General features: G+C 46.6%; 1 protein-coding gene across 1 annotated transcript in view; it reads left to right on the forward strand.

Moving 5' to 3' along the window:
• The window catches only part of slc8a4a (solute carrier family 8 member 4a), a 51,964-nt gene that overhangs the window by 11,107 nt on the left and 27,625 nt on the right, over positions 1 to 13,232 (forward strand). The window contains exons 3-4 of the mRNA XM_054754843.1: positions 248 to 1,645; positions 1,730 to 2,247. Coding sequence (XP_054610818.1) covers positions 314 to 1,645; positions 1,730 to 2,247 — 1,850 coding nt within the window. The 5' untranslated portion in view covers positions 248 to 313. The remainder of the gene's footprint in view (positions 1 to 247; positions 1,646 to 1,729; positions 2,248 to 13,232) is intronic.

A 13,232-nucleotide genomic window follows, 5' to 3' on the forward strand; every position in this document is an offset into this window, starting at 1 on the left:
AGAGGGCGGAATAAACACGCTTGAAAGTTAGCGTTAATTTAGGTTTGAGTTCTGACTCACACAAAATTTTGACTTTCATAGGAATGGAACTCATTTGCGACCCGAGGACCACCTGTAGTGTGAACACCTGTCTCTCAGCAATCATAAGATACAATTTCCGCAGCGCGCTCTCTCAGCATTCACACTCTGATGGAGTATCTGAATCTCATTGTGCAAAAACTGACCTTTTTCCCTTATTTTCTTGTAGAGGTTGCTATCAATAAACCTCCACATGGATTGAACTCAGCAGACTAGCAAACATTGTCACTGAGCCATGTTACTCCACAAGAGGACTCCATCTTTCACTCCTTGTATGTTCATCTCAATCCTGCTGCTCCTGCTCCCGGGAGTCACCCACGTGTCCCAAGGCAGTTCCAGCCATGAAGGTCCTGGCAGCCCACCAAGGAACTGCACCAGTGAAGATAACTGCTCTGACGGAGTGGTGCTTCCCATGTGGAATCCCCAGAACCCTGTGGTGGGTGACAAGGTGGCACGGGCCATTGTTTACTTTGCAGCGCTAATATACATGTTCCTGGGCATGTCCATCATTGCGGACCGCTTCATGTCCTCCATTGAGGTCATCACATCCCAGGAAAAAGAGATCACCATCAAGAAGCCCAACGGAGAGACAACAACCACGACGGTGCGTATTTGGAACGAGACCGTGTCCAACCTGACCTTAATGGCTTTAGGCTCCTCAGCCCCTGAAATCCTGTTGTCTGTCATTGAGGTGGTCGGTCATAATTTTGAATCTGGAGCACTCGGACCGAGTACCATCGTGGGCAGTGCCGCGTTCAACATGTTCATCATCATAGCGCTCTGTGTCTATGTGGTGCCAGAAAATGAGACTCGCAAGATAAAGCACCTGAGGGTGTTTTTTGTCACTGCCGCCTGGAGCATCTTTGCCTACATCTGGCTGTACCTCATTCTGTCTGTCTTCTCCCCTGGGGAGGTGGAGGTTTGGGAGGCAGTCCTCACCTTCCTCTTCTTCCCACTCTGTGTGCTGCAAGCTTGGATCGCAGATCGCCGCCTGCTCTTCTACAAGTACGTCAACAGACGCTACCGCACCGACAAGAATCGCGGCATTATCATCGAATCGGAGGGGGACGCCATGTTCACCAAAATGGACTTGGAGATGGACGGCCAGGGGGTCAACTCCCACACGCACCCCAAGGAGGCTCTGGATGGTATGCTGGAGGGGGTGGAGGAAGGCGGAGGGACGAGTGCGGAACAAGACCAGGAGGAGGAAGCCAGGAGGGAGATGGCTCGCACCCTGAAAGAATTGAAGCAGAGGCATCCAGAGAAGGACATGGAGCAGCTGATTGAGATGGCCAACTACCAAGTTCTGGTGCAGCAACAGAAGAGCCGGGCCTTCTACCGCATCCAGGCCACACGCATGATGATTGGAGCTGGAAACATCCTGAAAAAGCACGCTGCCGACCAAGCCAGGAAGGTGGTGAGCTGCCACGAGGCCAGTGGACAAGAAGAGGATCCGAACACCATCTACCTGCAGTTTGACCCCTCCCATTACCAGTGCTTTGAAAACTGTGGCTCCTTAAAGCTCTCAGTGAGCCGCCATGGAGGAGAGAGTGGCTGTACAGTGAAGGTGAGAAGAAAGCATGAATAACTTAGTATTTTGTTACACCAGCCAGTAAAAGTTCAACCATCTCCTATGTTTGCTCTCAAACAGGTGGACTACCGCACAGAAGATGGGACTGCCAACGCTGGCTCGGACTACGAGTTTGCTGAGGGCACTTTGGTCTTCAAGCCTGGCGAGACCACAAAAGAGTTCACCGTCGGCGTCATCGACGACGACATTTTCGAAGAGGACGAGCACTTCTACGTGCGCCTCAGCAACCCCCGAATAGTGCACCGAGCTGAGGTGTCCATCCTGGAGCCGCGCTCCATCTCCTCCAGCAACAGCATGGTAGGCATCTCCTCCCACATCCCGCCCAAAGCCGCCCTCGGCAGCGCTCACACCGCCACCGTGACCATCTATGACGACGACCACGCCGGCATCTTTACCTTCGAGAGCAAGTCCACCAGGGTCAGCGAGAGCATCGGCAACATGCAGCTCAAGGTTCACCGGACGTCCGGAGCGAGGGGGAAGGTCGCGGTGCCTTACCACACCGTCGAGGGAACCGCCAAGGCCGGGGAGGACTACGAGGAAGTGTCTGGCAAGCTGGAGTTTCAGAACGACGAGACCATGTGAGTGCTGGTTATTATTTGTCTTGATCAAATATTAGAGCCCACATGTTGACATGTTGGCTCTAGCAGCTCAGATGATGTGGGAGGATGAGAGGATATCATTGTGAGGCAGATAATAGCCGGTGTAAAGAGGAAGATGTCTATGAATGAACGCTGGTTTTACCCTTTTGAGGTCACACAGGAGTTCACAGTAATGTGGCTCCACAAAACTAATGGTGGGCAAACGCAGAAAAGGCTGCATGTAAAGACGCTACTAAAACGTGTCCGTGTGATCATTTCACTCAGCGCATTCACGACAATGTCAGCTGATCAAAAGAAAAGAAAAACAGATGAGAACTCTTTCTTCTGTGACGGCTGAATGATTTGCAGCGAGCGACAGCGTGAGTAGCATTTAGACAAAGAGGAGAAGCACAGAATAAAACGTGTCAAATAAATGTGGAGGATTGCAGGGTGAGCGTGTGGGCGTATTGTGTGGGTCGGCTGAGCGCGCCGAGGGAGGGAAAAAGGCAGGTGAATGCACAGAGAGAGAATTCACATCTCCAAGCCTCACGTTGCAGGTGAAATGTGATTGTTTGTGTCGATTTGCGTGCAGTTTGCATACATTTCATTAAAGGACGAGTGTACTTTAAAAAAAAAAAAAAAATTGGCCATCATCCTCAATCCCTATGTGAGGTAAGACCACACTCTTTCCTTTTTCTGTGCATTTTAGATAGCTGCCTCCTGCTGGCAGGTTTTCACTAAGAATGCAGATAATGAGAATTCACCTATTTTGCCTTGACGCCTTCTAAAAAAGCATCCCACAAACTGCCTACAACGCTCTATTTACCTGCTTAGTCCATCCTTCCATCCATCTTCTATGCCGCATATCCTCATTAGGGCCGCGGGGGTATGCTGGAGCCTATCCCAGCTGATTTCGGGCGAGAGGCGGGGTACACCCTGGACTGGTCGCCAGCCAAACGCAGTACCTGCATATTAACCAAGCTATATCGACATTGTTATTCTATCCATCCATCCTTTTTCTGCTGCGGAGGGCAGCAGTCTCAGTAGAGAAGCCCAGGCTTCCTGGTCTCCGGCCACCTCTTCCATTTCCACCAGGAGGACACCAAGGCGTTCCCAGGCCACCTGTGAGACATAATTTCTCCAGCATGTCCTAGGTCAGCCTCGGGCCCTACCCCGGCCGAGCATACCTGGAACAGCTCACAAGGGAGGCGTCCAGGAGGCATCCGAACTAGATGGCCTCAACTGGCTCCTTTCGAGGTGAAGGAGCAGCGGCTCTACTCTGAGCTCCTCCCGGATGACCGAACTCCTCACCCTGTCTCGTAGGGTGAGTCCAGCCACCCTACGGAGGAAGCTCATTTTGTATCACGACCCAAAGCTGATGACCACAGGTGAAGGTTAGAACACAAATCGACTGGTAAATTGAGAGCTTTGCCTTCCGGCTCTTTCTTCACCACAACGGTCCGGTACGGCAACCACATTATTGCAGACGCCGCGCCAATCCGCCTGTCGACCTCAAGCTCCGATCGTCCCTCACTCATGAACAAGACCCCGACATACTTGAACTCCTCCAGGGGCAAGACCTCACTTCCAACCCGGAGGGCGGAGGCCAACATTCACCGGGAACAGGCAGACATTGTTATTGTAGGAGCTAACACAGAGGAACTTCTTTTCTGGCATCGTGACAGGGATAGATGGACTGTATATAGCTGCAATATCAAGCACCATATGCTCCATTGTTACAGAATCAATATCAAGGTGACTCAATGGTCCGTCTGGTCCAGCTGACCTGGGGCGTCTTTTCCAGTTCATTCCAGTTGGGTAGGTGGGAAAAAAGTTTCTACCGCTGCAGGGTTTGTTAGTGTTAACAGTTCTTTGTTGTGATGCAGTCTCTTGGAGCAGTGTCCGCCTCGCCAGATACACAAAGCCTTTCCATTAATGGTAACACTGTGCGCCATTCAGTGCGGCAGAAACACTCGATTTCTGTCGGCAGGGCTCGGAAAGCTCCACATTTACCCCACCGAGGTATGCCGGACCTGACTTTCTCTGCTCTGATGTTTCACTCTCTTCTTGCCTGCTCAGTTTCTAAAACCTGCAGTTCACACTCCGTATATTCAGGTTCTAAAAGATAAGGTTCTGGATCCTCATTTGTCTCAAAGTAGTCGGCGGCGGCTCTCACGACGTCTGCCGTGTTTACTGATAGTAACACACGGAAGTAGCGTTAGTTGCTGTGCACTCTCGTCATGACTGTGCCTGTTACGACATGCTTACAGCATGTATTTAAAACGTTGCTGGAGGTTTTTGGATGTTTCCTTATTACCTGCATTGTTAGTAAAAAACTGCCTGCACAAGGCGGCTATCGAAAATGCACAGAAAAGGGAAAGACGTGTGTTGTTGTCTCACATAAAGATTGTGGATGATGGGCCAAATTCCTAAAACAAGTGCAGTTTTCCTTTGACGTGTGACTGTGTATAAAACCGGCCTCGAACAAAATGTCACGCCATAGCGCTACTAAAAAGGTTTTCCCCAGCATCCAGCACAATTACAGGAAGTTGAGAGAGGTTCCCGGAGTCCCTAATGATCTCCACAGAATGCAGACAGCTACACACACTGCGGTTAATGAGCCAATAGTGTACAACTAAGTGAAATTGGAGGGTCGCAGGCAGCTTGTATCTACATTGGGAAGGAGAGTCGGTACTTACTGTTTGTCAGATTGTGGCTCATTAATGGCCATACGGTACGTCGTCTTTGGTGTGCTGTGCTTTCAAGGGAGAGGCTAAAAAAATACAAGCAACACAAGCAAGATGTTAAAGTGCTCGTGTCCCCAAAACACATTGATTTTGTTATTGAAAGGCATACAGTATATGTTAATTGTGTGCTCCAACTTTGGCATATTTACTAGGTGTGTCACAAGATCTCACAAGATTAAAACGTGACAAGAAGACAAGATGTCTTGTGTGCACTAGGCCTGGAGTGATAATAAATAAATGAATCACACAATAAATGAAAATGAACCGGATCATTTTGCCGGCCGCAATATATTGCCACGTGCATGCGAGTCTGTTTTCCTCGTCTCCCGCCTCCAAACAGGCGCTCTGTGCACTGGTTCCAGCGCCTTGGCGCGTTTGTTCTGTACAACAACAGCATGAACAGAGTGAGCCCTTTTGTCAGTCAAACAGTCTCTTTGTCTCTGTGGGTGGAGGGCGGGGCCGCTAGCATACACACACAGTGCAGAAGAGTGTAACGTTTAAGAGTGTAACAATACATTGTCATACATTTTTTTTATATTTTTCATTGTACTTTTCTTAAAACTAATGTTAAACTCTCACCTCGTCTCATTCTCGTAGTCCCAATCTTGCGTACCATGTGGTGACACCGCCTCGTCATTGAAACCAGTCTCTGGAGAAGAAGGAGGAAGTGATGTTTCCTCAAAAACCCTCCCACCCGGAACTACCCGTGGAGTACATTGTTCCTATATTGTTGTGGTGCATTTTTTTGGTTATAATATAATACATAATATCATATGCGTTTTGGATATTACGCCCACTCGTCATGTGGCAGGCGTTTGCCCAAACGCAGACGGAGTAAGCCTGTTCACATTTCCAAAAGACACGTCAGATTGTTTGGTATTCCGCTTTGGCACTGTGTCGCGAAAGAACGTTTGGGAGTGCATGTGGATTAGCAGCGCTGTACCATCAGCTGTCCCGACTATCTTTCTACGACTCAGAGGACGTGCGACTGTGGCAAAGCGTACCACAGTGGCAGTAAGTAAATCCACATTTTTTTCTCCTAGATACAGCCTACAAATGTTAGAATATTAATACGGGTTTTCATGCCACATTTCAAGGCTAGCGAAACAGGGGCCACTGCTCACTCGTTTTGTATCTTGTAGGCTTGCAGTCTCTGCATTGATCTGTCAGTGTGAGTCACTTGTTGTGGCCGATTTTTTAGATGTCCTTCCCTGCCATTAATCCAAGCTTGGGACAGGAGAGCTCCAGCGGCTGGGGCAGATACGGTAGGCCAAAGTTTTCAAAAGGCGAGGCGGTCCTTGCCTGGGAGGCACCAGAAGACTTCGGGCGAGGCACAGCAGAGGAAAATATAACTTTAGTAATGAACACCTCCACCCCGTTTGCCCCTCCCCTGGTGCAAGTCTTTGAGTTCTTATGTTGTAAAGTGTGCTTATTTGTGCCTATGTTGCCAGTCCCACACTGCACTCCCCCATAGGAGCGTAGTTTGGAGTTGCTTTTTTTTCTCCTCCCCTCTCCTCTTGTTCTTCCCTTTCTTCTCCCCCTTTCATCGCCCAGTCATCCTGTCCTGTCAAATCGTACGGTGTGTTGTATATGTACGGAAGGGTGGTTGCACGCTTGTACCTCTGTAAAAGTGGCAAGTAAAGGCCATTCTGAATTGAACTATGGGTGCACAATAATTATCGGGCCGATATGAGGGAATCATGGCATCATACCAATAAATCCAATAACATTAAAAATATCTCTGATAACCGATAATAAAAAAAGTACTGTGCAGGTGAGCAAAACAAGCACTCATTTTTTCTCCTGTGTGTGAGGTTAATGGCCTGTCGTAACTTCCCCTTAGCTCACTTGTAAACATTCACTTTCAGAGACATTTTGCGTGCTAGCTGTACCAAACGCTCTACGATGAGGGGAAGAAGAAAAACGTTGAGCACACAAAAAACTTTATCAGCCACCTGAAAAACCACATCGCTACGACACTTGGGGCTCGCTGTGCCGCAGCATTTGAAAAGTGCAAAAGGTTTGTCAGAGACCTCCGTGGCGTCACACAGGTTGGTTGGAGCGTGTGTCTGAATACAGTACACTTTGCTGAGCCACAGCAGGTGGCTCCCTCCACTCTGGACTCCTGATAGTTCTCCTGATAGCAGTGATGTGGTAGTAGGAATGTCATGACATTTGATTAGGATGAATCAACGGGTACAGTTGGTCAAATCCTAATTTCTTCCAGTCCATCTTACCTCCAGGTGTGCACAAACTACACTTAAATCTAAATGTAAAAAATTGATTGGTTATTGGTATCATATCGGTCTTGAGAAGCAGAAAGTGATCGGTATCGGTTTGAAAAAAAAGATATTGTGCATTTCTAATGAGAAACATATGACATTTATCTCAGCTTGCATCAGCTTTCTCTGCTAGACCCTTTGTAAGAACACGTGGGTGAAATAAATGTATTTACCAAAGCGCATGCTAAAGTTCTGCACTGAGGCCTAAATCTTTTACAAGATCAAATTGTGTTCCTGCTGCAAGCTACGCGAAAGCTCGAGCCAGACTGAATTTTTTATCATATCTTTTTTTAATTCAAAGCTATTCAAGCAGTCTGTCCTCTTGAAACATGCAGATGGAATAGTGTGTCTTCACTGAAAGTTTTCGGCTGCTGTCTATGTGAGTGACCTGTTTCGTCTCTGAGCGGGTCAGCTTGCATTCGTGTGCTTAAGGCGCAACATTAGGAACAAAATGTAATGAGATTCAACACGAAACGTTCATCAAAATGTTGCTGTTACTAAAATGCTAATGCTCAAAACATGGTAATCAGTCAATTTACAGTTTTATAAGACACAGTATGACACAGTGAGACAAAGCATATGCAGTGGTGCCTTGGTTAACGAAGGGCGAACTCAAACCAAAGCAAATTTTCCCATAGAATATAATGTAAATCAAACTCATCCGTTGCAGACACACAAAAATTTTAACACGAAACACATTTTATAGACAATAATTATAGTTTTACATGCACAAAATGATGCAAAAATAATTAGAAATGACAAATGAAGGGACAACGGAACATTTAACATCCCTTTTACTTAATTTGGATGCCCACGGCCCACAATGCATTGCGCAAAGCAGAGGGAAAATATTCCATTCTACCAGTCCCCTATTGAGGTGATGCTCAGTCACCTCAATAGAGGACTGTTAGGGAGAGTTCCTGCAGTGGCTATTGTCTCATCAATGTACTGACACCTAGTGGCCAGTGTGGAATACTACATATCATCACAATGCCTTTGAGTGTGTCTTCTGAATGCCTTATATTCGTATTTTAGTTCATGTAGCTATTTTTATGCTTGGACATTTTAAATTTAGACAAAAAACACGTAAAACTTGCATAAAAATGCATTTTTTAAAGTTGAAAATAGGCCGCATTCAACCACAAAATATATTTTCGATAAACCGAGATCAACTGAAGCTGTGAAATCCGAAGCGCAAAGCGGGTGAAGTTTTACTGTATAGGCTTGTCACGATAATCGATAAATTGATTAATCAAACGCTAAGATAAAAACAGGTCGATAATTATGGCGCCCTCGATAAATTGACATGGGCATGTGTGCGTGTGTTTCATCCGCTCGTCTCTCTGTGCCTCACAGGCTGGATGACAAGAGGGTTCCCTCTGCATCCGTCTGTGTGCGTTGGTTCTATCGTGGAATGAACAAAGAATGTGGGCCCTCATGTCATTCAGCCTCTTTGTGGAGGCGGGGCCACTTGTGTGTGGAGTACAGAGGGTTTAGCAGTTAGCTTCGTGAGGCAGCATACGCTAACATGAAGAAGGCGTAGAAGCAGTGGTTTATGGGGCGAATGCCACAGCCGACAGCCCCAGTGTGGGAACATTTTGGTTTTAAACAGAACGAACACGGTGAGTGCATCAACACAGACGACCGACACGGACAGTTTTCTCAACTGAGAAAAAAAATACCGATGTAGGTGCCTCGGACAGCAGAGCCTTCGTCCCGACAGCCAACGCTTACTGACGAGTTTGGTCTGCAAATATAAACAAAACAATGCAAAATGGTGCACGCTCACAGACGGTGTCCCTGCCTACATTGCAAAAACATACATACAGGCAACTTCTGTGTCAAGCTAGTGTCTCGCACTGGTACATCGTACACTATACTTGAGTACCATCTAGTGGTTCAAATGTGAATTACACCTCTCATGACAAAAAAAACGGTCTAAAAAAAATGTTGTCGATAAAATCGATTATCGACGATAATTTGTAGCACAATTATCGAGCGGCAAAATTTGTTAGCGTGACAGTCCTATTACTGTATATAAAAAGTCCAAGTGTGGAAAAGTCGCTACATAACGAGTGTGTGCACAGAAGCTATAATGTCAGAGCAAGTCTCACCATTTGGCTGCAATTGAAATGTAACAGGACAAATTCCATTCACCATTCGTTTACGTGCGTATATCTCCTATCTTACCAGATGAGATTGTAATTATGTAGGCTAGTATTACATTTTCCTAGCGTGGAACAGAATGAATACAATCTGGATGAAACCTGACCTTAAAGCAATTACGGTCGCGGATGGCAGCCGTTCACTCAATAGTCTTGCATGTGACAAATCTTGAAGCCTCCTGCTATTGTCTTGTACACTTCCAGTTGAGTGTACATCCTCCTTTTCGTGCTTGCTCCACTCATGTTCATCCTTCAAGCACAACTGGATGTTCCCACCCATCCAAGTGTTTCAGGGGTCTCCCGGCTGTTGTGTGTGTGACTGGTTCTGTGTGTCTGTCTACAAATCTGCCGCGCTGTTCCCATTGGTGTCGGATCATAAAGACGACGACATACTTTGAAGCTTTTGTCCCGCAGCCGGGAGGAACCATTTCAATTTAAAAAGAAATCAACATCTAAATTCTGCAGTGCAGCAAATAGATGGTGATGCACAGACATAAGCCTTTGAGCTAAAATAAACAAGCTGACAGAGAAGCGTTCTCCATTCTGTGTTTATGGATTAGTTGAAGCCCTGCGCAGACCCTGTGATGCTTGCGCACAGCCGCCCTTTGTATCTGTTTTTGTTGGCGCCTCAGTATGTGTGCCGCAACACCAGTTGAGGCTAAAGTGGATAACAGGGGCGGTTACATAAGCCAAGATGAAACCGCTGTGAGTGGAAGGGGAACACTTCTGGAAAGGTAAATCAATAGCCAGCGTTCCTAACTTCTTGTTTCCAATCAATAGCATTGTGAACTTCCTGACGCATGTGGATGAAAGCAAGAGCGCCACGCTCATGGTTGGCTAATGCTAACACGTTTGGACAGATTCAAATCTTTAGGGTTGTGATGAAAAATAAGGGACAATTCAGGGACAGTTTATATACGAAAAGAATTCAGTTTTGAGTGTTTGGGAAGCGATATGAGCTATTGCAGGTGTTGTGCTGAACTGCCCAAGTTTATTTTGCTAAAAGAACCAAGCGAAAGTCCGGGAAATGTTTCAGGAAAATTAGCCAAAGCAATTGAGGAGGATCTTTGCATTTTGGTGGCTCTGACTTTATATGGGAAAGAAATTAGCCTTGAAGCATGAGTGAACAGTTTTGGGAGAGATCCTTCTTAATTGCTTTGGCTCATTTCCTGAAAAAGACCGCACTTTCTCAACCCTCGTGGCTCTTTCAGCAAAATAAACTTGGATGGTTCAGCACAACACCGTGGTTCACAGCGTTTACATGAGCGGACAAAGTCTTCATCGGCTGCGGAACACGTACACAACAACCGACAGGCGACAGAGCGCAGTAGTACGACGGGAGAGGAAGTAACGGCGAGCGATTGTGAGGTCTGACTTTTTAAAGGAAGTACTACGTTCCTCATCACCGAAATCCAACCAGACAAAGTGGGGGTGGTAAGTCACCGCTGATGGGGATGTCATACAACTTCCATCCATCCATCTTCTACGCCGCATATCCTCACTAGGGTCGCGGGTATGCTGGAGCCTATCCCAGCTGACTTTGGGCAAGAGGCGGGGTACACCTTGGACTGGTGGCCAGCCAATCGCAGGGCACATATAGACAAACAACCATTCACACTCACATTCATACCTATGGACAATTTAGAGTCGCCAATTAACCAATTGGAATTTGTGAGGAAACCAGAGTACCCGGAGAAAACCCACGCACGCACGTGAAAACTCCACACGGAGATGCCCAACAAAGATTCGAACCCAGATCTTCCCGATCTCCTGACTGGCCAACATGCTAACCACTAGGCCACCGTGCAGCCCGTCATACAACTTCATGTAAAAAAAACCAAAAACGAACTATCCCTTTAAGAACAAGCAAACTGATGGAGATGGATAGAAGGAGTTAGAGTTTAGAAGAAGCATACGATAGATCGAGTGCTGAGACAGGAGCGGTGGTACAGCATGAAGAAATCTGAGGTGGCAGAGAACTACAGGACATGTATGGGGGCAGCTGGACAGCACTGGGGCGTGCTGCAGGTGTCACAGGTGGAGGTTGGACTGCATCAAAAATCGTCCCTGGGCCCCTTCTTGTTTGCTAAGGTGATGGACGGATTGACAGATGAGGTCAGACAGGAGGTTCCATGGACAATGATGTTTGCAGATGACATAGTGACCTGCAGTGAGAGCAGAGAGCAGGTAGAAGAAAACCTGGAGAGGTGGCGGGATGAAGGTCAGGCGTAGCAAGACAGAATTACATGAGTGTCAATGAAAGGGTATCAGGTGGAAGTGCGGGGATGCAAGGAGTGGAGGTGAGGAAGGTGGATGAGTCTAAGTACTTTGGGTCAACCTGCGGGCAGGGTGGACTGGCTGAGAAAAGTGTCAGGAGTCCTTTGCGACAAAAGTGTCGCAAAAGTGTCTGTGTTGCCGGGCCACGCTATACCCCGGCTCTCCTGACCTCCATAGCTTCACACTGGCTGCTCGGAGCATGTGCCCGAATATAGTGCACTTTGCTGGGCCACAGCAGGTGGCTCCTTCCGCTCTATACTCTGGTTCTCCTGCTAGTAGTGATGTGGTCGTAGTAATGTCATGCTATTTGATTAGGACAAACCAACAGGTACAGTTGGTCAAATCCTAATTTGTCAGAATCCTTCTTATCTCCAGGTGTGCACAAACTACAGTTAAATCTAAATTTTAAAAAGGTAGTTACAAAAAGTTATCGGTAACATATCGGTCTTGAAAAGCAGAAAGTTATCGGTATTTGTTTGAAAAAAAAAAGATATTGTGCATCTCTAAACTGAACCATCCATCCAATCATTTTCTATGCCGCTTATCCTCACTAGGGTCGCGGGTATGCTGGAGCCTATCCCAGCTGACTTCGGGCGAGAGGCGGGGTACACCCTGGACCGGTCGCCAGCTAATCGCAGGGCACACATAGACAACCATTCACTCTCACATTCATACCTATGGACAATTTAGAGTCGCCAATTCACCTAACACGCACGGGGAGAACACGCAAACTCCACACAGCGATGCCCAACGGAGATTCAAACCCAGATCTTCGCGATCTCCTGACTGTGTGGCCAGCATGCTAACCACTCCTTTTGTACTTTACTGTATTTCCTGATTATTTTGTCTGCAGCAGGACTTGAACAAGGACTTTACAGACTAATGCCCCAATGGAGGAATCCAAGTGTCATCGTCCATTACATATACGGTCTATGAAAAGCAGGCTCCCATATGCACACGGCTGTCCTAGTGCAGCAATAATAACATCCACAGGAAGCACAAGTAGAAAAAGCATTTGTGACAATCTCTCAAGGCCAAATGTCTCACTGACCGCTGACAGACCAACTCCAATCTAATTACATCCAGTACAATAAAGGAGCTACGTGAAAAGAAAAACTCACTTACATAAGCGGCGTTTCTAGTATTGCATGTATCTTATTTAGCAACATAACAATGGCAACATGTTATGATGCAGTGCAGTTGACCACCACTGCAAACTGCAGCAAGGATAAGAAACATACACTGTACCCCTCTGGCAGTGTCAGTTAAAACTGTCACCATAACATATTTTTCTGTACAATAATTGTCCTACAAATTATTGTAGATAAACGATATTATTGTCGACAATATTTTGAGACCATTCTTTTCATGAATGTAATGGTAATATGTGGCATAATCATGTGAGTACACCATATCCAAAGCAATAAACCTTAATTTATTTAACATTTTCATTGGAATGCCGAGAGCTTTTGAATGAATTAAGCGCGCGCGGAAACATGATGTAAAACAATAGG

This window comes from Dunckerocampus dactyliophorus, chromosome 16, assembly GCF_027744805.1.
Source record: "Dunckerocampus dactyliophorus isolate RoL2022-P2 chromosome 16, RoL_Ddac_1.1, whole genome shotgun sequence".
NCBI classification, from domain to species: Eukaryota; Metazoa; Chordata; class Actinopteri; order Syngnathiformes; family Syngnathidae; genus Dunckerocampus; species Dunckerocampus dactyliophorus.